Source organism: Acomys minous (genome assembly GCF_964271855.1).
Source record: "Acomys minous genome assembly, chromosome: 7".
NCBI classification, from domain to species: domain Eukaryota; kingdom Metazoa; phylum Chordata; class Mammalia; order Rodentia; family Muridae; genus Acomys; species Acomys minous.
Genome location: NC_140488.1, coordinates 74,028,916 through 74,054,590, shown reverse-complemented (window position 1 = coordinate 74,054,590; position 25,675 = coordinate 74,028,916). Strand labels below are relative to the sequence as shown.

The following is a 25,675-nucleotide window of genomic DNA, read 5'->3' as shown; positions in this document are numbered from 1 at the left end:
ACTGAAAGTTGTTGTCTATTTTTGGAATACCATGGCGATTTTGGCTCATTCACCAAAGGGTACATGAAAGGGCAGCTGAAGAGGGAACTGAAGGCAACTGCACTGTCCCTAGGGTGGAGGAGTGGACCATCTGCTGAGACGGATGGCTTAGCTATAAGCCTGGCAGGCCTCCCTCCCTACCTGGGGCCTAGGCCTTGGCCTTTGGAAGCCAGCACAGAAATCCCAGGTGGTGTCCGAGGCGACACTGGGAGCCATTTGATAGGGACCACCAATGCCTCTCCCAGGCATGCTGCCTTAGATATGGAACAAATTCTGAATTTTGAAGGTTATAGCTGACTCAGACCGTTGCTCTGGCATTGCGGTCATAGACACATGTGGGAAATTCCCAAACTGACTTTCCCACAGAGCTGTTTTGGAGTGGGGGACAGAAAAGAGGCCGGGGGTGGAGAATGTATTTTAGTTATTTATTTGATTAGTATTCGTTAAATTGGCAGACCGTTTCAACCAGAGGCTCCGAGTGGGATTCCCCTAGGGGTCACTTCCGGGTATATAAAAGAGACTAGAGGTTAGAAGGCCCAGGCCCAATTTTCCATACAGGGGGTGGGAAGGGAAAGGCAATAATAGAATAAAATGGACTATCTAGATTCTTTCTTACTCATTTTTATGCTGCTGTCATAGGAAAACATTTGGACATCCATACCCAGTTGCTTCCCCACATCCCTGGACCACTGGCTTCTACCTCTCTCTTGAGATTCTAGTCATCCATCCACCACCACCATACACACACACACACACACACACACACACACACACACACACACACACACACGCACACATGCACACACACACACGCGCGCGCACACGCACACGCACACGCACGCACACACACACACACACGCACGCACGCACGCATGCATGCACACACACACGCACACGCACACGCACACACACACACACACCCCTTGGCTACATCTCAGTCCTTCCATCTCCTTACTTCAATCCTTCTTCTTGACCCTGCCTTACCGCCTACACCACACCTCCGAAGTCCTCCCACCCCACTGCCTAACCGCACTTCATCCTGTCCCCACTGCTAGATGGAGCTGCCCACAGAACAGCTGTCTGGGGACTTCCCCCAAGGCTGCAATGCATCTTACATCATAAAGTCCAGAGGCCTCAGTGTGGCACTCCAGGGCCCCTACTACCTGCCCTCCACCTGGCTCCTGGCTCAGTTCTTGTTGTTCTCTGGTGAATAGAGAGCTTCCTGAAGTTAGAAAAGCTGCCCAGTATACTTTGGGACTCTGGCTGCATTATTTAGGGTGTGGTGGGGCCAGGACTTTTTTGCTGAGGGAATGAAAGAAGGAGTGTGACAAAGACATCATGATCTGGGGGTACGCCTCAGTGGTAGAGTGCTTTATCAGCACACAGAAGACTGTGGGGTCCATCGCAGTGTCACAATAAGATAATTAAAAATCAGTCACATGGTCTTGTATGTGAAAGAGCTGTCATTTGACTTATTTTAGTTAAAAGCTGTGTAGGACCCTCTTTCACAACTTCTTATTTTCTGAGCTTCTTGTCTTTCACAAGAGTCTCAGACTTGCACTCAGGCCCAAGTGGACCACAGAGGTGTTTGTTGATGAGCACGTGAAATTCATTTGAAATGCCTTGTGTCAAACGCATGTGTGCTTTAGTTGTGCACTATGCTACACCCCACCCCACCCCCAACGCTCCCTCACCCCGGCCCATCATTTTCACTAGCTGTTCAGTGCCTGGAGGCATTTACATTTGTGGCTCTGGGATTAGACGGTGTTTACTCCCCTTTCAACTCTGGCACGGCTGGAATTCTGTTTGACCTGCTTTGAAAGGAAACTTGCTAGTGCTTTGCTTAAGCGGTTGGCAATGCTATCTAATATCCAGCAGCCAGGCAGGACTGGCCGGGCCTCCTGAAACAGCCCACAAAAGGACAGTGGTGAGTGCCTTTAGTATTGCTGACTTGTGTGGTCAGCTGCACAGGGAGATGCTAGGCCATTGAAAGGGATTGTTTTTACATAGCCAAGCACAAGTGGTGCCCGTCCACAGTGTAGAAAGGACCAAGCACAGCATGCCATTGGCACTCAGCTGGGCATACAGAGGGCATTGGTTGGAAGCACAAAGTATGGATTTAGCCCAAGTTGCCTGGCAGGGTACTCTCCAGGACAGAGTGTTGAATGGGAGTGTGTGCTGGATGTGGCCCAGTTTATGGAGGGACTCCACAGAGCCACACACAGAGGGCAGAGGGGGACCAGGGAAGCATTTTCCCCACTGAGTTCCTTGGCATTAACCAGTCCCAAGGGCTGCATGAGCTACAAATCGGCCTGGCCACATGCCAGCAGAACACAGCTCCCTGAGAGATCTTAGACAGACACAGCACTGGCTGGAAAGCAGTGGCTCGGCCCTGACAGCAACTGAGCCCCGCTCTTTTGGTCGGCATCGGGGTAAGAAGTTCTGAGAGCCGGGTAGATGGTTGGTGAGGGTGTGGGCCCATCATGAGATGCAGTCAAGCACTGGGTAAAAGCGGAAGCTGCTGATGGCTACAGCCACTCTGTCCACACAGGGCTAGGGCTACTCCTAAACTTGGCATGGGTCCTGGGGAGGGGCCATCCTTTTAGGGAATCACAGTGGCCAGTGCACTGCATGTGGGTAGCTGTAGGCTCCGAAATTGTGGGTGGGGTGGGGAGGGGTGGCAAAGGGAAGAGAAAAGCCACATTTCTGACTAAGCTGTCTCATGTGCCTGGAACAACTCCAGGGTGGTTTCCAGGGAAGGATATAGATGCTGTGTGGCTTGGCCTCCCTGTCTGTTCTTCCCAGCTCTGTTGCTCTTGTACTCGAGATATATCTCCCATAGTCCTGTTTGTCAACATCAAATAGAATGGGGAAGGTAAACTTTGCGAAGCAACTTCATGGAACACATGGCAAAGTCCCGGGAAATGTTCTGACACGCTTGTTGTGGGTGGTTTCTTTTGTATGACTTCAGGCAACTCATGTCAACCAGGCATTGAGTGACACACTGAGGACTGAGGGCTGCGAAGAGTAACAGGCACTTGGGTGGTGGGGCTGTCAAGCGTCACAGGTGCTAAAGGATGATAGGCACTGGGTGTTCAAGGCTTAGTTGTGGCCATGGCCAAAGATTGGGAAGACGGAGGAGTTGAGGGTATGTGGAGACAGGACACAGCTAGAGGATAACTGGGGCGGTTCTATGTGTTATGTGTTTCAAACATAGTTGGAGAGCCTACCTGTAGCTGTGGCATGTAGCTTTCTTCTGAACAGCTTGAAACCAGGATGTTCAGTCACTGATGGGTGGCCAGGGACAAAGCCAGAGAACCCAGTGTCAGCTAGGTAGGAGCAGCAGGAACTAGCAGCCAGAGCTGTGCCTGCCAGTGACAGACCCATTGAGATGTCTTTGCCTCCCCCAGCCAACTTGCAGAGGGCTCACTGGAAGCCACAGAAATGCACACACTAACCTGTACCATTCCCGAAACACTCCGGTGTTCCCAGGGTTCTGAGTGAGCAGAAGAGTTCGTGAAGCCAGTATCTTAGTTGCAGATGTATACCTGAGCCTCTGCAGCTAAGGCTATATCATCACTGCCCAGCCAGCTGCTTGCTGGAATGTGGTTGCTTGCTGAGATAGGAGCTATGGGATAGATTCTGAGGTCCCTGTTGTCTCTCTTTTCAGCACTAAGAGTTCAAAACTTAGTAAAGGTTAAGAGAAACCCCAGGCTCTGCAGCTGCTGCCTATGTCGTGCCCATTTTCCCCATCACTTCCTACTGGGGATACCTGACAGGGTTTTAATACAGGAGCTTACAGGCACTTGGCCCTTCATCCTTATGGCTGCTAGGCAACTGGCCAGACCTCAATGGTGAAGGCATCCATTAAATGAGGGCTCTATGCGAGTGAGCCAAGGACAAGCATCTCTTAAGCAGCAAGACTTCGGTCCAGCAAATGGGCCCTGGACTTCCCTGGCCTGTGGATGCTAACAGATGCATTCAGGACCACATTCCCCACCCCAGCCCTGGCAAGCAGCATATGAGTAGGAGTCGGTCAAGTTTGAAACAACTTGTGGTATAAGCAGCCACAACGCCCGTCTCCTCACATTACTTTTGAAAACACTGTGCAGGGGAAAGAAGGCCAAGCCCAAAGCATCTGTGAACCATATTCAGCCTCTTTGCTGCCAGTTTGTGACTGATGTGAAAAGCACACTGGGTTGCACATCTCTGAGAATTCTTTTTGCCTAGTGAACTGCTTTAAAAAAAAAAAAGACTTTTTAAATGTATGTAGATGTAAGGTAATCGTATGCCCTGTGTGTATGGGTGCCCAAGGAGGGCAGAAAAGAGTATCAGATCCCCTGAAGCTGGAGTTATAGGACATTATGAATTGCCCCCTCACCCCCCAATGTAGACTCAGGTCCTCTGGAAGATCAGCAAGAACTCTTAACCACTAAGCCAACTCTCCTACCCTGAGTTATTGGTCTTCTAAGCCTAGCTCCAATGGTCTCTCTAATTCCTTCCTTGAGACAAATAAACAGTTTTTAATTCACCCCTTAGTATTGCTAATGAAATACACTTGAATATTCATTCATTAATTCAACAAACTTCATAAAGAGATGATGTCTCACATACAGCTACAGTCCTAACACTTGGAGGATGAGGCAAGAGGATGGCAAGTTTGAGGCCAGACTAGGTTACATAATGAAGTTGTTTTGAAAGAAAAGGAAAGGGCAAAGAAAAGAACTCTCAGTGTGTTGTATAAGCTGGTCTTGAACTCCTGCACCCAACGGTCACCGCACTCCAGACTCACACATAGCTGGTATTATAGGCACATACTCCCAGGCCTGGCTTTCAACAAACCTTTATTGATTTCATTGGCAAGGGCAGTGCTGGGTGGCATGGAAGAAGAAATAAACAATACTTGCCCTTAAGAACTAGCTAGTCTAGTAAGGAGAGAAACAGAGAGCAAGCAATGAGTCTTAAGTGTGTATAGGCTCACACAGAACTCCCTGAGAGGGGCAGCCCTGACGTTGGAAACAGAGGAAAGAGATCCCCAGGACCAATAGGATGGAAAGCGAAGGGAACCCAGCTGAGGAACACACAGGGCTTTCCTGGCCTGGAGAACCTTGAGCAGATGCCGACAGCTCTGGAAGTCAATGGCATTGCTCAGGCGTTGGAGAGCAGCCCTGTGATGGGTGTGTGAGGAATGGAGAGCTGGGAGTGGCAGGAAGTGAGACGAATCTTTTGGGGCCTGGTGGGCCATGCTGTGCATCTTGGCCACTTTTGCTCTGGAGGCAGTAGGGAGCCAGCTGCAAGGCTAAAGGGCAGGGGCAGGTCTGTCTGACCTTGGCTTTGGAAGTTCCACACTGGGGCCTGTATGTGTCAGGATAGAAGGGACAATGGAGCCGGGCAGTGGTGGCGAAGGCCTTTAATCCCAGTACTCGGGAGGCAGAGGCAGGCGGATCGTTGTGAGTTCGAGTCCAACCTGGTCTACAAAGCCAGTCTAGGATAGTCAAGGCTAAACAGAGAAATCCTGTCTCAAAAAAAAAAACAAAAATAAAAACAAACAAACAAACAAAACAACAAAAAAAGAAGGGACAGTGGAAAGGTGCTCACTGGGGAGCTGGATCAATCAAGACCTAAAGACTGGGGGGTAGGAGTGATGAGGTGTGCGTGAACTTTCTGTCATTGTGACAAATGCTTGAAATAAACAATTTATAAGGGGGAAAGGGCTGATTACATAAGAGGTTTCAGCAAATGGTTGGCTGGTCCCCTTGCTTTGAGTCTGTGGCGAGGCAGAACATTCCGATGGGAAGAAAAGCTAGTCAGTTTAAGGTAGCCAAGAAGCTAACAGGAGAAACATCCCAGCACCCCTTTAAGGGCGCATCTCCAATGACCTAACTTGCCTCTGGTGGCCTCCCCCTACTGAAGGTCCCCCGCAGCCCAGCAATGCTATCAGCTGAGAGGAAGGATGTGTGAAGCCGCTACTACAGCCAGTCCTGGGGACCTGGCTGAGCACTCCATGGGGCCTGGCTCCCATGGGCATCTACCCTAAGTCTCCACAAGGCACCCCAAAGATGACACATTCAAAAGCAAACTCCTGGCCTTGTCGCCTGCTGTTGCTGTAGTCCTTCCCACCACTGCTAATGTCCAACTGAGCTTGCCAATTGCTCAGAACCCAAATCTCGTCAGTTCTTTTCTCCCATCCTCCCCATCCAAATCACATCGTTTCCACCTTCAGAATACAGCTGGGACCAAGTGACATGTTACCACCTTCGTGGTCTGTGGCCTGTCTGTCACCTCTCCCCTCGAGACCTACAAGCATCCTGTGGGATCTCCTGGCAGATTCCTTCCAGAATCCTCTCCACTATTCTCATCACCACAGCTAGTGTGACCCTGACATAAAGGAGATGGGACCTTGCCTTGGCAAAAGCCCTCTCTAATGGCTCTCCCTTTCAGCTTGTCTGTGAGGTGTCACATCCCTACCTGGGTGACCCTGTACTGACTGCTTCTGGTCAGTCACTGATCCAGCCTCCTTGCTGCTCCCTAGAGCCTCCAGGGCCTTTGCACGTGCTCTTCCCTTTATCTGGAGTTCTTTTCTCCAGATCCCTGCGCTGCTCCCTCCCTCCTTCCCTCCCTCCCTCCCTCCCTCCCTCCCTACCTACCTACCTACCTCCATTCTGAACTCTGTACTCTGCCTCATAGTTAAGCTTCTTTGGCTCGCCTCTTAGAGAGCAGCAGCCCTCCCAGCCCCAAAGTGTCTCATTTGTCTCATGCTTCTCCTATTTTCCCCCCGAGACAGGGTCTCTCTCTGTGTAATAGCCCTGGCTGTCCCGAACTCGCTTTGTAGACCAGGCTGGCCTTGAACTCACAGCAATCCACCGGCCTCTGCCTCCCGTGTGCTGGGATTAAAGGTGTGTGCCACCACGCCCGGCTGCTCCAAACTTCTTGCTTGCTACACGCTCTAATCATTTATTTTATTTGTTCTCTCTCTCTCTCTCTCTCTCTCTCTCTCTCTCTCTCTCTCTCTCTCTCTCTCTCTCTCTCTCCACCAGAATGTCAGCCCTGTGAAGCAGATGTGTTCCTTCTGCTACCTCTCCCTATGGTTTGGATAGTGACCAGGGCATAGGGATTACTCAACAAGGACCTAGTGAGTAGAAGAGCAGAGGAACATCGAGGGTCACTGAGTTGCCCTGGGCCACCTCTAGGCCACGTGCCATCAAAGTCTCGGGAGTAGATGGTTTGAGGGCAGCGGAGAGTCCACTGGATTATAGGAGTTAGCAGGCCTAGTGGGAGAACCCTTGGACTAGTCCCTCCCCCCCCCCCCCCCCCCCGACCTGCAGTTTGCTCATTTGTAAAGTAACTGTAAACACTGGAGGGAGATGGGGAGATGGATCAGAGGGTAAACTTGAGTTTCATCTCTAGATCTATAGTGGAAGGAGAAAGCCAACTCCCGACAGAGTTGTCTTCCAATAGCCTCATGTGCATCAAGATGCACACACACTTACACACACACACACACACACACACACACACACACACACACACACACACACGCACGCACGCGCGCGCACACACACACACACACACACACACACACACACACTAATTCTTAACTAATTAGACTAGAGCATAGCTCAGTGGCAGAGTACCTGCATAGCATGCAGGAAGCCCTGGGTTTCATCCCTGATACTACAAAAACATTAAGTAAATACAATGTAACAGATAAATAAACTACTTTATATTGTGATGTCATAATCTTTAAAAGCCAGGCCTGGCGGCATGGGCCTTGGTATCCTGGCTGCTTAGGAGGCTGAGGTGGGAGGATGGAAAATTTAAGGCCTGCCTGGACTGGGATTCAGAGTAAGATCAAGGGCAGCCTAGGCAACTTAAAAAGACCCTGGCTTAAAATAAAAACTAACGAAAAGGACTAAAATTGCAGCTCAATAGCAAAGCCTTTGCCTAACATGCACACTTAATTTGCAGTACTACAAAAACAAACAAACAAACAAACAAACAGTGATTTGCGTTGTTTGGAGTTGAGATGAGCAACTGACAAGCTGGCCTTGCCACTCAGGCCCTGAGGCAGAAGACAGAGGTTTTCACTCCTGTGATTCCCCATTTCTTCCTTGACCTCTTCTAAAACACAGTCTTATCTTCAACCTCCATCTATAAATAATACTCCATTACAGCTGTTCAAATAATAATGGGAAAGGGGCTGCCAGGCTGCTGCATTCAGCTGAACCAGCAGTGTTCCCTGAAGTGGGCTTGGTCCTGACCAGATGGCCTCACACAAGGCCGTGGTCTGGGAGAGGCCACTGGTGGGATGGCAGTCCAGCCTGTGTGCCCACTATGTCTGCTGCTCATGTGGGCCCACTTCCTCTCCTAGACCTTTCTTATCTAGTCTAGTCGGAGCTTACAGTTTACCAGGTGCCTGTCATTTAAGATTTAATCCTCCCTGTAACAACACGAAATCAGCATCCTTGGGGACCAGTTCTCAGAGAACACAGGTTCAGTGGAGGTCCCACACAACCTCTTCCTTTTGTAGCAATCACCAGATACTTTCTCACCAAAGTCTAGGCTGGAGCTATGAGAAGGATGCTCCATTCTTTCTTTGGCTCTAATGTAGGCTGCAGGTGGAGCCTTAGGGAGGGAAACGCAGGCCAGGCCAGATGGAAGTCATCACTACCCCACTGGCTCCAGGAGGCTGAGCAGAAGGGAGTTGCCTTCTCAGCCTAGCCTCACCAGGAATGCTGAGGTTCCTAAGGCCAATGGGAGGGGGGCAGGTTATGCTAGGTGATGAACTGTTTTCCTTTCTCGTTTGAGCACTTAGTGAGCTGTTCTTTGTTGCAGTAGAAACAGAAAACCAGAAAAGCCCAGTGGGGGTTGGCTAAACTTTGCCTTTGTTCTGCTGAGTTAGGAGGACTAGGCAAAGAGCTGGGTGGGGCCAGCACAAGGGCAAAAAGTCCCCCAGATAAAAGGCCAGGATAGAATTCTAGTGAAAACAATGACAATAACCCAAAGCGAAAAGCACTAACTTCACCCAGTGAGGAAGACACTCCTCCCTCCTCACAGGTCTGAATGTGCAGCCTCCAGCAGGGAGCAATGAAACTCTGGACTCTTAGCATACCTAGCTAGTGTTCTCTTGGCCTAGATGTGATAACAGACCACCCCAAAGAGCCCTGTCCGCCAAGTATCCTTGGAACTCTGTGGTCCAGATGTTTTTCTACCTTGCGAGGAACAAGAACTCAAATGTGCCATTGAGTTTGCCAAACACATTCCAAAGGCATGGTTGCCTAGTTGGTAAGGACACAGGTGCAGGGCCTACTCTTCCTCACTGTGACGTTCCACAGCTGTGTGGTACTGAGCAAGTAATTAAGCCTATGCACCCCAGGTCCCTTGCCTTACGATGGTAATGCTCTTGAAAAGCAGAGATTTGTTTTTTCATCTTTCATTCAGTGCTGTTTCTCTGGGCCTCATGAAATACTGGGCATCTGGTTGGTACTTGGCCTGTACTTACTACACATGCATATGACTTAGGATGGGTGCTGGCAGTTAGTAGGCACCAAAGATGTCAGTTACTATCATGTGAGTTTTTCACATTTTCACCGGACTTCCAAGAAGAGCATTCTAAACTTCATTCATGTCAGTGTTATCCTCTGAAAGGTTCAAATTCTAAGTTCACATTCCCAGAGGAGGAAGCAACAGACTCAAAATTGGGGGGAGGATGTTTGGGCCACAGAAGATTAGGAATGTAGCCTTGAAAACTTGATTTTATTTATTTATTCATTTATGGTTTTTTGAGACAGGGTTTTTCTTGTAGTCTTGGCTGTCCTAGACTTGCTTTGTAGACCAGGCTGGCCTCAAGCTAACAGCGATCTGCCTGCCTCTGCTTCTCAAAGTGCTGGGATTGAAGGCGTGCGCCACCATGCCTGGCAAGGTGAAAGCATGATTTTTAGCATCCTTCCTTTCACTCACTCATCCATTCTATGAATATGTGACAAATACCCCACAGGCCAAGTCCTGAGTTTCTAGAAACTGGAGGAGACAGTGAGAACAAAGCAGGCAAACCTTGAATTTACTATGCAGTGGAGGCAGCCAATGATATAAAGAAAAGAAAGCAGTGTAGTATGGAAGGCTAGAGCCATGTCAGGGGTCTACTGACAGGGGTCTAGGTGGAAGGGTTGGGGAAAGGGAGCACGTGGTATGTATGCAGGAAGGTCCTGGCATTGAGGGTCCTCTAGCAAGAGTGGTGGTTGGGTGGGGTTAAGCAATGATTGCCTGGTTTTCAGCTTGCCTGGAGGTGGTTCAGTCCTGTCGGGAGATACGTCATGGTGATTGTTCTGCACAGCAACCTCTACTTAGTGTTCACGAGGCCTGCTCCTTCACATGATGAGACTCCATCTCATCTTTCACGACAACATAGGCACATCACAGCCTGGGGTGATCACCCTTATTCATTACCTGTTTGGTCCTCTGATGCCCAGTATAGAGTTGGCACCAAGGAAATGCTTATTGAATGAAGGAATAAATGGGAAACTGTTGTTTCCTCTGTTGACTGGGTCATTCCCACTCTTCCACGGACACACAGTTTATCTTTCATTCCATGTGAGAAGCCTCCATCGGCTTCATTGCACCTCCCTGGAAACTCTTGACTATCCTTAGTGGTTCTCTGTGAAGCCTTTCTTGGCTTTTCCAGGCAGGGTGGGTCCCTCCATGCTCTGAACATTCTAGCACATTCTAGCACATTCTATACCCTCCATCCTACCCCTGATCACTCTATGGGGTTTATCTGTTACTCCCATTTCCTCTCTTAACCTGTGATTTTTCTCAATGGTAAGGACAATTTTGTCACTTCTACCTCCAGCACCAGCCCTTAGAGGATGGCCAATGACTATTTATTGAAAAGGGGTTGTGAATGTAGTCGGTAGAGCTTGTACCTAACATACCCAAAGCCCTCAGTTCCATCCACAGCACCCAAAAGTGAAATCATTGGGGTGGGGGGAAAACAATGATGATGAATGACGTGTCAGGTTTTCTTTGAATAGTTGGCTGGAACTGACTTGTAGTGGTTAGTGACAGCCAATTGTTAAATATTTAGGAATGTGTGAGCCAAATAGTAAACATTTCATCTTTTAAAATTATATCAGAAAACAGAAGACAAACTAAAACCGAGGGACAGTCAACCAAATAAATGACCAAAAATGTGCAATATGGGATTCTGGAGTGGATCTTGGAACAGACAAAGCTGTGTAGGGAAACCTGATGGAATCCCAGTAATTTTGTCCTTTAGTTTACAGTGCTGCACTGAGATCACTTCCCTAGTCTCGGCAAATGCTTTGTAATTATGCAAGATGTCAACTGAAGGGGGAACTTGGTGAAGGGTACACAGGGAAGTCACAGTACAGAAAGGAGTCTTGTAAGTCTAAACTTATCCTGGAATTTTAAAATAAACTGTTAAGCAAACATACTAAATTGTATAACCCTGTAATTAAATAAATCGTGTTGAAAACGAAGGTGTTAAGTACAGCTGCTCACTTCCTGCTTCTCCGGCAGCTTTCCGCATTGCTTGACACCCTTGCACTTCTTGCCATCCCTTGCCTATGCATGGCATACTGCACCAGGGCTCCTTGCACTTTGTGTCAAATTCATGTCACTTCGGAAGCTTGAAATGGGCCAAAATGAGTGTATCTATGTCATGGAAATCTAAAGTGCCACAAATCAGGACTTGGGTTCTTGTTCTGGACCCTGTACTGTAGGCTTCAGAAAGTGGTGGACGCTGTGTGGGCTTAGAATGCAGGAGGTCCTGGGCTCCATCCCCGGAAGGAGAGTTCAGGGGGAGAGGAGGGGAAGTGGAAGGAAGAAGAAAGGAAGAGGAAGGAGAGGGAAAGGGGAGGGGGAAGGAAAGAAGAGGAGAAAAGGAAGAGAAGAGGGAAGGAAGGAAGGAAGGAAGGAAGGAAGGAAGGAAGGAAGGAAGGAAGGAAAAATGTTAATAACATACATGGACCTTGAAATGTGATGTGTCTATTACTCTTGACTTCATGCATAGTGCGCAAATAACTGAGGAAATAATGCTTTCAGTAAGCATTGAGCTTCAACAAACAAGTTCACACAATGAGGGATCAGTGAGGGTCTAGTGATTCTTTACCGGTTCACTTTCTTCTTACTCCTGAATATAAATGAGCTGTCTACCTTTCATCTGCGAACTGCACTGGCCTTTCTACCACAAGTGTGATCAATGAAAGCACTATGTGAGAATCAATTTGCCATTATGAAATCTGCAATAAAGACTACCTATCTCAGGCCAAGCATGGTGGCGCACGCCTTTAATCTCAGCACTTGGGAGGCAGAGACACCCAGATCTCTGAGTTTGAGGCCAGCCTGGTCTACAGAATGAGTTCCAGGACAGCCAAGGCTATTTCACAGAAAAACTCGGCCTAGAAAAACAAAACAATCAAACAACAACAACAAGAAAAAAAAATCTCAAAGAATTACCATCTCATCATTGTTTGTGTGCTTTGTCATCTTACATAAGTAAATGTATATAGTACTTACTTATCTACATGCACACAGTTTTAAGATCCTATTGGTGAACATTTTTTAGAACACCGCTAATCCCAAGAGTACACTTTGTCCCCAGCTGAATTGAAGAAAAGAATATCTGCACCTCCCCTGTTCCAGGCCACATCATATGGAGACCTTGGTTGTTCTTTGGCTCAACTGTGTGAAAGCACTCTGGTCTCTATTTTACAAATGGTGCCATTGAGACCCAAAGAGGTTAAGTGAGGCGGCCAGGACTAAAACACTACTCACGCCTGCCTCCAAAGCTGGTTATCAGTTCTTGTTGCTGCTGTAACAAATTACCATCCATGTAGCCACTTAAGGCAACACAAATGTATTTTTTTATGGTCAGAAGTCCAAAGCCATCTAAGCTCTGGTCCACATACTTAGTGGCAAGTATTTACTCACTAAAAAAAAAAACATCTCCCCAGACCTACATCATAATTTTCTTAGCATATGTATACGATGCATGATAGCTTTCATTATTACATTTTTAATACATACATATAATGTTCTTTTATCATGGTCAGCTCCCATTTCCTTCTTCTGTTCCTCTCCCATTCCTGATTATCTTTTCCTGCTTCCTGACCTACTCCCTCTTCCACTTTTAGGCTTCTATTTGTTTGGTTTTAAGGACCCAGTGACTTTCATTAGGATTGCTTATGGGAGTCTTTTTTTTTTTTTCGAGGCAGGGTTTCTCTGTGTAGCCCTGGCTGTCCTGGACTCACACTGTAGACCAGGCTGGCCTTGAACTCACAGCGATCTGCCTGCCTCTGCCTCCCTAGTGCTGGGATTAAAGGCGTGCGCCACCACGCCTGGCTTGCTTACGGGATTCTTACCAGTGGCTACACCACTGAAGAAAATCTCTTTCCCTCTTCCGGAGACTATTAAGTGCCATAGGTTTTCAAGGAAGTGGGGCTCCTCATGATCCCCTGCCCTAGAGCTCCCATTATCTGCCTGTCGGTCCTGAGAGGATGCTTTACAGGCCTTTCTCCTCTCCTAATGGGATGTTTTCTTTTTAATTTTTTTAATTTTTAATTTTTTTGAATTTTAAAAATTTGTCTTTAACTTATATATCCGCTTTACATCCCAATCACAGTCCCCTCCCTCCTGTCCTCCTGGTCCCTCCCTCCTGTCCTCCCGGTCCCTCCCTCCTGTCCTCCCGGTCCCTCCCTCCTGTCCTCCCGGTCCCTCCCTCCTGTCCTCCCGGTCCCTCCCTCCTGTCCTCCCGGTCCCTCCCTCCTGTCCTCCCGGTCCCTCCCTCCTGTCCTCCCGGTCCCTCCCTCCTGTCCTCCTGGTCCCTCCCTCTCATCCTCTTCCCCCTACCTCCCCTCCTCTTGTCCTGAAGAATGTATGTTATAGTTAGATATAATTAAAAAACAATAAACATGTTTAGTTATATACTTTTATTGTTGTTTATTATATCTAACTAGATAATTCTTCAGGATCAAAAACTCTAGGCATTGGAAGTCACTCTCCTGGAAAACAATTGACGAAAGCATCTTATCCCTAAGGGGAGAGCACAGGGCTGGGTGCACGCAGGAGTCGGGAGAATGAAGTGGGTCCCACGGTGGCATATGTGGCCACTAAAACAAGAGGCAGCGTGGAGAAGGATCACAGAAAGAAAAAAAAAAGTACACAGAAACCCAGCTCACAACAGTGCCCAGGTCCTCTCTCCAGAACCTGGCCACGTTTGCTTCACACGGCAAAGGAGAGTAAGGCTTGCAAGGGGGAACAAAGCAGCTACCCTTGACAGAAAGGAGGTGTTTTATACATAGTTTCCTGAAGTTCTGTGTGTCTCTGGCTTTCTAGAATCTCCTGTCCATTCCTTCCTTTCTCCAGTACCAGAGCAGTGTTGGGGACCTCTGGCCACTATGGTGGGTTTTACCACGTTGCTGTTGACCTGAGCCCACAATTCTGAGGCTGCTTCTAGTCACTCACTATGGTCAGGCTTTGTGCATTTTCTTTTCTTCCTAGCTTTTCAAATCACCTTACTCTTGAAAAGGCCTGGTGGCGGTGGCGTAACCAGTCTGTCTGTGCCTAGCACTCTTCTGTATGCTTTTTCAGGCTCAAGCCTCTAAGCAACAGTTGCTTACTTTTCTCACTCTCTGCACAGTAAGCGTCCTGGTTCCAGCCATGAGTAAACGTCACCTACTGAGACTGTGGTCAGAAGTCACTCATGCTCCAAAGCATGACAGACAGACCCGTCACTCTGCATTCTGTCTCTGCCCTTGGCCTTGCTGAAAGCTGCTCCCTTCTATTTGCCAAATTCATAACCACCCTTTGAAGCTTGGCCTGCATTGCACCTTGATATGGGCTCACTTAAAAGTTTTAAAATTTGCTTTTGTTTTTTCACACAGTTATTTGTGTGTGTGTGTGTGTGTGTGTGTGTGTGTGTGTGTGTGTGTGTTTGAGTGTGCACATACCCACATGAGCTCCAGGGTACGTGTGGAGGTCAGAGGGTAAGTGTGGGAGTTGGTTTGCTCCTTTTCCATCAGTAGCACTTATTGTGACAAATATATCATTGATTATTATGGAGAAGCCACAGGCTTGTGACCACTAGGCTAAATAATAGCCACAGAGTGTGTCCCAGAACAATTAGTAATCTTTTCATGTGGTCTGGATTTCTGGCTCTTTTTGAAAAACAGAAAATCTGCATTTCCACAGGACAGTAGGTAACTGTATTGGGATGGTGACTTCCCCTTTAGCTAAAACATGTGCTGCCCAGATCTTTACAGTCCCCACCAGTCCTTATTGTATTGTCCCCACCTTTCTTCACTATCCTGTCTGCTTGACTCTTTAGGCATTTGAGTTGTCTGAACTATTTCATTCATGCCTAAGTTCCTACATATACTACAACCTCTTATGTATGTATGAAAACTCTGGATTTCTTTTGTTTCTCTCATTCTGGTACAGATGGTACAGACACAGCACAACGTTCCATCAATCCTGAGATGAAACAATCTTCCTCTAGGTGTTTTTTTTTTCATTTTAGGTGTATGGATGTTTTGCCTGCATGTATGTCTGTGCGCCACATGTGTGCCTCTAGGTGCTTTTAGAATATGCGCCAATTTACTTTCGCAGCACAAGAAGGCATTAGAAAAGTAGCATTGAGTGAGAGGACCTCACATCCCTGAGTCAGAGGAACTCTGTGTGAGAGGCAATACTGCTTGCGCTTCACCGAGGAATACTGAAGTTCAGAGAACCACACAGTAGGGTTGGAGCAGTAAATATGACAGTTTCTGCCTTTGTTGTAGAAAGAAGCTTCTGGAGATGGAAAGGAACTGCTCCGCCACCCACCCACCCAGAGACCCTCTGAGATAGTTTCTGCACATACTCTGAGAGTTCCTTTTGCTTAGACAGAGATCAGGCATGTGTCACGCACCTGCTCTGCGTGCCTCCTACACTCTGGGGGAACGCCAAGCCTCCCAGAAGCCCACTGCAAAGGTGAAACAGATGAAGCCAAATTGCTGTTGGGATTTAGGGCCCATCTGATGAGTCACATCCAATTGACAGAAGCACCAATGGCCCTCCTTGCCCATGTGTGCTCAGAGCTTGCTACTCCCTCATGCCGTCACTGGCGTGCGGTGTGGGGTGGAAAAACACAGAGAAATTATGCGTGGCTAATTGTGCAGCAGCAAGCAGGAAGGAATGTGCGAATGCCAGAGGCTCCCACTGGGGCAGAAGTCTGGTGTCATGTGTTCCTGAACAGCTGCAGGAAAATTTGTCTGGACCCCTGGATACAGAGGGGTGGGTCTGGCAGACGTGGGTTATATGTGACTTTGGTGGCAGAAAGGATTTATAGAAAGCAGATATTCAGCAATCTAGAAACTTTCCTCTGAAACATTTTGGTCTCCTTTCTTTGCCACCCTTGTCCCCTCTGGTCACCTCCAGCTCTAGCTCTAGCTAAGAAAGGAACTAGCCATAGCTAAGAAAGACCCCCAGCTGCAGGGTCAAAACATTCTTTAACACCTGACATGCCCACGTATCCATCTTAGGGTCACTAAAATGCGCCTGCTCAGCTGGGTGTGGGCACTAAGCCTCTGGACCACAAGCTCCAGGCTGGCCATGAAGTGGAAAAGGTGGGCCAGGATGGAGTGAGGAAGCTAGAGGCTCAGCTAAGAGATTTATTTTGTCTTTCAGCCTCTATTGGAAGCCCAGAATCCATGGCCCAAGTACCTCCTCTGGTGCTACAAGCACAGCCTTAGTGGGCCACTCAGTAAATCCCCATGGCTTACCTCTTTCTGTATGAGAAAGCACAAGGTAGCGTTTGCCTTGTAATGTTTGAACTATCAAGAGGTGAAAGTTCAAGCTCTATAGTGATGCAAGTAAACAACAGTGTGTGGGGGGGTGTGTGTGTGTTTTTTACCAGGGACAGAACCCAGACTTTACAGGTGCTTAGCAAATGCTGCATCTGAGCTATACCACAGCCCTATTCGTTCCTCCTGATTGAGGGCTCCCTGAGAGCCAAGCGCTAGTCTAGGTTATTTAGAGTCATCATTTCTTTAATCCTTAAAAGAAAGATCGAGAACTTGAGTTGAGAGAAGAAAACTAAGTCATCAAAGGTCACCAAAGGAGTAAATGACAGAGCCAGCATGTGCTCCACGCAGAGCCAGCACACCACCTGCTAGTCCCACTTGACACACGAGAAGAAAATGGGACTTTGGAGGGTGCAAGCGTCAGGGGCAGGCCTGGGTTTTCCTCTTCTGTCTCTGCTATTTAGCTTGCTGTGTGATCTTAGGCACATTACTTAGCCTCTCTCAGCTGTCTCCTGCTTGCAAAAAGAGTCAAGAGTTGGAAATGTCATAACTCAAAACCCATGAAAGTCTATAAACTGTGGAAAGCAGTATTAGCAGGAGGCAGCGGAGAGGAGGAGACTCAGAATACCCCAGACGTAAAGAATGAGAAGGCGACCTTGGTGTGCCTCGGCTTTATGAGGTGGAAGCAGGCCTGGAAAGGAGACTTGTCAAAATGGATATTTCCCGCGTGCACGCACTCACACGCGCTCACACACATGCACATGCGTGCGCACACACACTCACACAGAGACTCACACACACGCACATACACACACCACACACTCATCTGTCTGTGTCTGTCTCTGTCTCTGTCTCTCTCTGTCTCTCTCTCTCTCTGTCTCTCTCTGTCTCTGTCTGTCTCTCTGTCTCTCTCTGTCTCTCTCTGTCTCTCTCTGTCTCTCTCTCTCTGTCTCTCTCTGTCTCTCTCTCTGTCTCTCTCTGTCTCTCTCTGTCTCTCTCTCTCTGTCTCTCTCTCTCTCTGTCTCTCTCTCTCTCTCTCCCCCCCCCCCCCTCTCTCTCTCTCTCTCTCTCTCTCTCTCTCTCCAGCCATTCTGGAGTAGTAGTCACATGGACCAGGTAGGCATGATGGTGGCCAGGTTCCGCAGGCACACCTACACAACGGGCTGCTGCTGCCACCTAGGGGACAGTGGTGACCTTAAGCTTGGACTCTGTGAGCTATGATTCTGCCACTTTATTGCTCCTTCCCTGTCCCCTGCTGGTTTCTGAAGTGGAGGGGGTGGCCTGGCCCTGTTCAGCAGTGGGGAGGGGAATGAGGCAGAGCAGCAAGTGCTGCCTCTGTTTGGGGAGTTATAAATAAATCCATCTGGAAGTGTTTGGGGCTGTGAGAGCTGGGGGCTGGCCCTGCAGTTCAGGCCATGTGGCACATATTTCCATCCACACCAGCCCCCCCCCAAGTCCCCAGAGACTGTCTGAGACGGGTAGGAACGTCTCTGACCCCACCTCAACTACCAGCCCCCTCCCAGGCCTCCTCTACTCTTGGTGGAATGCACAAAATCATGGCTGGGCACTATTTTGAACTATTTCAGGGGCTCCTAGATGCCTGATAAATGAATGAATGGTTTTTGTAGCTCAGCATTTAGCTTGCTAGGCAGGGCCTGTGATAGAAGTGATGCACACTGGGGTTTTAGGATTACCTTAGCAGGCAACTAAGGCTGGCCCAGGGATAAAGGCCCTGCCCAAGTGTGTTTGTCCCTTGGTCTCTAGCACCCAGCAGTATGATACTCAGTCAGAATGACGCTATGAAATGACTTATCAATGTCTCAAGCACTTGGTGCACACCCTCCTATGCTAAGCAAGGAGAATAGAAAAGGACAGCCTCAGAGAACTTGAAATCACAGTTCAAGTTGCCCCCTTATCCGTGGGGTGTTGGCTCTAAAGACACCTAGTGGATGTCTGAAGTGGTTTTCTTTCATAAAAGCTCTGTGATGAGACCCAGCTGATAGGCTAGTCACAGATGGAGATTAAGAAACTGTAACTAATAATGAAAAAGAATCATTATAACCATAAACTGCTAGAGAAGTTATTTTTTTTAAACAATAATTGTTTATTTCTCAATTTTTGCTTAAATATTTTCAACCTACAGTTGCCAGTAGGTAGAGGAAACTTCAGAAAGTGAACCCATGGGTGCAATGTGGGGACCACCACACCATTGGCAATTGAGGTTACACAGTTCTCTGCAGCGTGACACTCTCCTTTGCATTCAATGCCCCGACTTCCTGGCCTGAAATGACAGTTGTACTCTGGAGCCATTGTGACAACCAGACATGCCTCTACACATTTCCAGATATATCTTGGGGAGGGGGGGACAGAAGGGACAAGGTCATTTGGAAGAAACTTGACAGCAGGGAGTAGAAAAGACGCTGCTTCTCCAACACGAGCCGTCTATGCTGACAGGCACACTAGTGCTATAGAACTAGGGAGTTGTGTTTGCCCCAAAGGTACAAAATGATCCCTAATTACTGGATCAGATCCCAGAAAACCACAAGACCACAGTTCTACCAAATTGGTTTGGAGCCGAGAAGTGAGCACAAGCTTGGCGGTTAGGGACACGTTGGTGAGATGATTACTTGGGAATGCCCAAAGGCAATGGGTTCCCAGCCCAAAGGCAATGGGATCCCAGCCCCAAGGACAGGTGAGGGCTTGGGGAGGTGGAGCTGGTTGGGAATACACTATGGTAGAAGTTGCACTGGAAGGCCTGAGCTCTATTAAAATGGCTGCAGGTTAAGGTATTGATGTTACAGGGAAACCCGCCCCCTCCCCCCCCCCAGCCCCCAGAGATGAGTACTCACAGTTCATAGCCAAATGAGAGTTTTTATTCCAGCCAGCTGGGACTACACTCAGGTATTTGGGACCCAGGCATAGCCTCAAGTGTTTAGGGTAAGGGATTTTTAAAGGTAAAAACCACATCTTGGTATATCTCACTTGGCAGCTGCAAGAGGAGGTCTGCACAAACAGGCAGTTTAAGTGAGGCTAAGTTAACTGAGGCAGCCTGAGCTTCCGTTTCTAGACTAGAGTTGGGTAATTTCCATAGAATTCACCACCGAGGAGATCAAATTCTAGTTAAAACTAAAAAGGCCTCAGCAAGACTACAAGATGGAGGAGGAACCTGTGCACTGTCCTGCCCTGTCACACTGGGAAGGGTGAAAAGCGATGGCAAGATACAGGCCCATCACACAGCACGCAGGCACTGTGCTGTCTCTTCTCTGCCTCGTGTACCCATTCATGGGGTGAGCATCCTCACCCAGGCCTTCACCTTGTGTTAGGACCATGGCAGCAGTGTCCTGACTGGTCTTTTCTGTTTCTCTGCCTTCTGGAATAATCATTTCAGTTGTGCTGGGGATAGAATCCAAGGCTCCCCATAGCTGGGCAAGCCATGCATTCAGCCAAGATTATCTTGAGTTCTGGCTTTCACCATGTCTACCAACATTCACCAAGTGCCACCTACTGAGCCTGGCAATCTGACCTCCATGACCCAGCCCCTATCAGCTGTCATTCTGGCCAGTTGGCTCCAGTTAACTTTTTCTAGACTCCCTGCTTCCCCCTTCGCTCCTCGTGGGCCTTAACATCCTTCAATGCCCTTTGAACCTTTCTCTTTGCAGAGTGAATGCTTAGGATTCAAGGTGCAGCTGAAGTGTTTTCTCTTTAGGAAAGCCTTCCCAGGTCTCTGATACAAGCAGCCACTCTCCCCACTGTGTGGTCAGTGTACCCACTGGCTAGTCAGGTGCCTAAGGGCATCAGCCAGGCCTCATTTGGCTTTGCCATCCTCCTCATGCCCCAGTGGGGACAAAAGAGAAGGTACAGCTGGCACTGATAAAGTGACCCTGTGATTAGGTTCTCCTCAATTGGGCCATGAGTCCATTTGAGCCACTCTTTATAGCTGCTTCCTTGTGACTACCATATTTGGGTGAGGGTTTTTTGAAACGTGCCAGTGAAGGAGCAAGATGGAGGGCCAAGGCCAGGATGAGAGAGGTGGGGGAGGGAGGGAGGGAGAGATAGGGAGGGAGGGACAGAGAGAGAGAGGGGGGATGGAGGGAGGGAGGGACAGAGAGAGAGGGGGGATGGAGGGAGGGAGGGAGAGGGGGGAATGGAAAAAGGAGGGGCAAGAAGGCTAGAAGAGGAAAGTGGGCAGAGACCCTTTAGCAGTTCCCAGCCAAAGATCACTGTGGCAGCATAGAGTCGGGTAAGGAAGGCCTGAGGTTCTAGAGATGAAAGCAGTTGCTGAGGTGGGTCAGCCAAGTCTACAGTTATTAATGGGCATTAGTGCCCTTCAGTGACAAGCAGTTCATGGAGGCATGTCCTGCTAGGACCAAATGACAGTCAACCAGGACACCTCTTAGTAAAGAGCAGAAACAAGCATCGATGTAAGAGCTGCCAAGCCCTTCAGAGAGCTCTCAAGGGCTCCCAGGGCCACTGGAACCCCAGAATTTCCTCACCCCACACGCCTCACTCTTGCCTAGGAAAAATAGATCCCAGGAAAGAAGAGACAAATGCTGAGCAGCCAGGATTCCAAGGCCAGGGCCAGACCCATGTGACACACAGTTCATTTGACCCGTACTATGACACTGTGAGGTATCAAGTGGCTCCATTTTTAGATCAGAAAACTGAGGTCCTGGCTGGGTTCTTAATATTAAGGACACTCAGCTTGAGAGGGCTGGATTCAGGATGCTATTGTAGGTTAGCCCTCGCTTGATGAGCGGGCCAAAATTCAGAGGCTGGCAGCCATTTGATCTGCAGCATTTCTGACTTTGGCCGCGGGACTCATTTCTTTGGATTGATTTATGTCAGTGTAAACAAAATGCCAACAGCTTGTCCTAGCTTTGGGATGGGCCCTCAGAATCACGTGCTGTCCTCCTTGTCCCAGCTGGGTACCTTGGGTCAGGGCTTCATGAATTTGAAGCAGAGCTTCAAATCTCAGTGTACACTGAGAATCTACAGTGTCCGCAGAAACACGCAGGGTGCTTTTTTGTCCTGAAACACACCCAAACGTGGGCACTTTGCAGCCTGGGGCTAGGCTTTCCAGCCGCTCCCTCTCAGCGACCTCACCAGCATATGATATGGCTGGTGCTTGCCTGGGCTCCCGGTCCCCCCCCCCCTCCCTGCCTTTTAATTTCTTTCAGATGTCTCCTTCACACTGTCCCCACTGTGGCCCATTGCTTTTGCTCAGTGGGTGATGGATGCCTTCTGTCTGTTGGCAGCTGTGAATGACAGGAAGTTGGACAGGGCAAATTGGGACAGCTTTTCTTGGAATTCTGATGTTGACGTGGTTAGGCTAGCTCACGTAGGTAGAGTGGCTGGTGCCAGGGGCCCAGGGAAGGGGGCAAAATGGCATGGAGCATCCCCTCTCCCCAGTAGAGGTGAGATGGGTTCACTTGAAAGCCCATGATGGCCGTTTTCTGGACTTGTTCTAGAGTCAGGAACAGACTAGAAGAATCCTTTGAGTTTCCCAGAGTTGTGTGTCCTGCACAAATGGCAGTATGTTAGGATGCTCCTGCTACACAGAGACCCTCGGAAATCTTGCTGACAGCAGAACTCCCATTGATTAGCACAATAGCAGGTAGAGGAATTGCTCTTGGCTTGGGGCTTGTGCTCTGGCCATCTTAGTAGGGCACAATGCCTCAGAAATCCCTTCAGAACCTATCCACAGGCGAGGTAAGAGAAGATGGATGAAAATGAGCAAGCGTGTGAGATACCTATGTGAAAATTGCCGTGAAGAAGTCTACCATTCTGTACAGTGAATATGTACAAATAAAGTATATGGAAAATCTAAGCTGGCTGTGGTCACTTAGGCCTGTGACACCGGAAGTGAACAGAACCCAAGCAGAAAGCTTGTGAGTTTGAGGCCAGCCTGGGCTACCAGATCCTGCCTCAATATGCATAGGCCCTCTGCACACGTGTAACAGTTGTGTAGCCTGGTCTTCATGTGGAACTCCAAACAGCGGCAGCAAGGGCTGTCTCTGACTCTGTTGCGTTTGGGACCCTTTCTCCCTAGTGGGCCACCTAGTTTATCCTCAGTAGGAGAAGACGCGTCTAGTCCTACTGCAACTTGAGATGGCAAGGCTGGTTGATAATCTATTGGAGGATCCTCCTTCTCTGAAGAGAAAACAGGGAGGGGAGGTGGGAAAGGAAAGGCTGGGAAGAGAGGAGGGAGGGGGAAACGGTTGAGATGTAAAGTAAATAAATAAATAATTTTTTTAAGGTTCCTGGCTTAAAAGTTAAAAAAAAAAAAAGCAAATCTAAACAAGAAAGAATGTGGTCACTTCTTATCACTCTCTTTGGGGGAGAAGTTTGCCTGAAGGAGCGGGGTGCAGCCAACACAGAGGTCCTGCACCTAGAGAGCAGGAAAAGTGATGTCCTCGTCTCAGTTTCTTGTTTTTCTTCTCATGTCTTTCCAGGTGCCTGCCACTGGGTGGTGAACGGGACTCGGAGCCAGAGAGCACGGGAGCTTGTGGATGTAGCCAGCACAGGTCAGCTACCAGGGCTAAACTGGGTGCGGAGGGACAGAGAATATGTGGAGGGGCAAGTAGAAAATGGCAGAGCGGGCTGCCTGGTTGTCACTGCTTTGTCGTTGAGACCTTTTCTGGTGACATTTCGCGGTCCCCACCACCTCACACCCTTTTTACCATGCTGCTAGTAACAGCACTTCATACCACCCAGCAGCTAAGCTGCTCGTGCTGCTTGCCCAGTGCCCGCTCTCCCGGTAGAATGGGGGCTCCGGCAGGGAAGGACTCTGTTTTGAACACTGCGACTGTGGCTACCAGGCACATAATAGGTGCTCAACAAATGGTGAATAGAGAAATGATTGAAAGGATGCGGTGGCCAGGGCTACCCAAGGTGAGTGTGCTCTTACTTAGCCTTTTGTGGTGGGTTGTAGACGTCCCACTCGCACCTGGAGGTATCGATTTCTTTAAAAAAAAAAAAAAAAAAAGCTCGACCGCTGCCGTTTCTTCAGGTTTTCAGGTCTTCAGGGGAAGACTTGGCTGCTCCCAGGATTGTGGCTGCGTGAGCCTCTGTCAACTTTAGCCTTCTAGGAGATGTTGCTATGTGGCTTGCTGTGTGTTTTCTATGTGGTGATTAGCAGCTGTGGGGCATTGGCCCTTCCTCGACTGCTAGTGGGCCTGCCTCGAAATGAGGATCAGAGCCACTCCGTTCAGGCTCAAGGGCAGGAGTCAGGCTGTGTGCCCTGCCACTCTGCTGATTAACCATGTCAAATCCAGATGGGAAATGCAGATTTGAATTCCTCGAACACTGCGGTTGTGTCGAGGATGGTTTTTTATGACACAAATAATATGAATATATTCCCAGAAATGTTTGTATTGTTCCAGCGTTGGTGATGGAAGGCAGCACCTCGTGTGCTAGGCAATCGCTCTGCCAATGAGCCGCACCCCTAGCCCACTGTTCTTGTGAGCAAAATCAATTCGGCTGCTGTTAACATCCTTACTTACCGTGTCCGCTGCACTCCCCAGAGGTAGCCACTGTTCTCCATGTGGCGTGCCCACCTTCTTTCGGGTCGTCATCACTGTAAATAGCTTGGTTTTACATAGAAGCTTAAAAACAATTGGTGGTGCACTAAGCACAGTGATCTGCAACTCGCTTTTCTCACTTAACAATGTCTTGGAAACCTCTCTGTCAGGACTTGTGTCTAATTCACCAGCCTCATAATTAAACTTTCTTTTTTAAAGCGTTGTAGAGTTACCTTACATTAAAAAAAAAAAAATACAGGTGCTAGTCAGAAATCCAGGACAACACACAAGCAGGATGCTGACACCAACTGCCAAGAAACAGCATTTCCACACTACCAGGCCATAACTACCCAATGCCTATTTAACCCTTATCAGTCCCTTTAACAAAAACTTGTGTGTGGGTGTGGCTGGGTGGGCGGGTGGGCGTGCACGCGCATGTGTACATGCTGGAACAAGCCACAGTGTGGAAGTCAGAGGACAGCTTACAGGAGCTAATTCTCTTGTTTCCACCGTGAGGGACTGAGGATGGAACTCAGGTCATCAGCTTACCCACAAGCACCTTTACCTACTGAGCCATTTCACCAGCCCCATCATTTCTTTGTTTTCTTTCATTGACTATATTTCTTGTACATTATGCTATGGTACATAAGGGTATTTTTACACTAATATACGGTATACATTGAACACATATGAGTCCTCCCTACCTTCTTCTTAGTCCCCTTTGGGAAAGTTTTACTTCTACTTCCATGGCATATGTTCATACATGGTGTATGTATCTATATAAAATTTAGGAATCAAAAATGAGAGAAAACATATGATATTTGTCTATCCAACACTGGCTTAATTCACTTAATATGAGTATCTCCCCTTGCATCTATTTTCCTGCAAACAATTTAACAACTTTGTTCCATTTCTTGAATTAGGTCATTTCAACAAAATTACATTTCAAAACAACAACAACAACAACACAGCCATACATCGTGTTACCTTTAGGGATTTCTTTCCATCACCACCATGATCTACAGCAGAGGTTCTCAGTTCGTGGGTCGCGACCCCTTAGGGGTTGCGTATCAGATATCCTGTATATTAGTTACTTCCGTTACAATTCATAACAGCAGCAAAACTGCAGTTGTGAAGTAGGAACAACTATGATTGTATGACTGGAGGTCACCACATGAGGAACTGTATTGAAGGGTCACAGCATTAGGGAGGTTGAGAACCACTGATAAAGAGAGTCATTGTCAGGCTCATCACATGTGTCAATATTCTATTTCGTTCATTTGTTTGTTTGCTCGCTCAGTGCTCTGCCTTTGT

The 25,675-nt window shown here is 48.3% G+C and overlaps 1 protein-coding gene across 3 annotated transcripts in view; it reads left to right on the top strand.

The window, feature by feature from the left end:
* Nucleotides 1-25,675, top strand: part of NHSL2 (NHS like 2) — a gene marked incomplete at its 5' end in the record, with an annotated part of 256,434 nt that overhangs the window by 83,270 nt on the left and 147,489 nt on the right. For all 3 annotated transcript variants that reach the window (XM_084789447.1, XM_084789442.1, XM_084789438.1), the window contains one exon: nt 23,294-23,365. In XM_084789447.1, the coding sequence (XP_084645573.1) occupies nt 23,294-23,365 (72 nt within the window). The remainder of the gene's footprint in view (nt 1-23,293; nt 23,366-25,675) is intronic.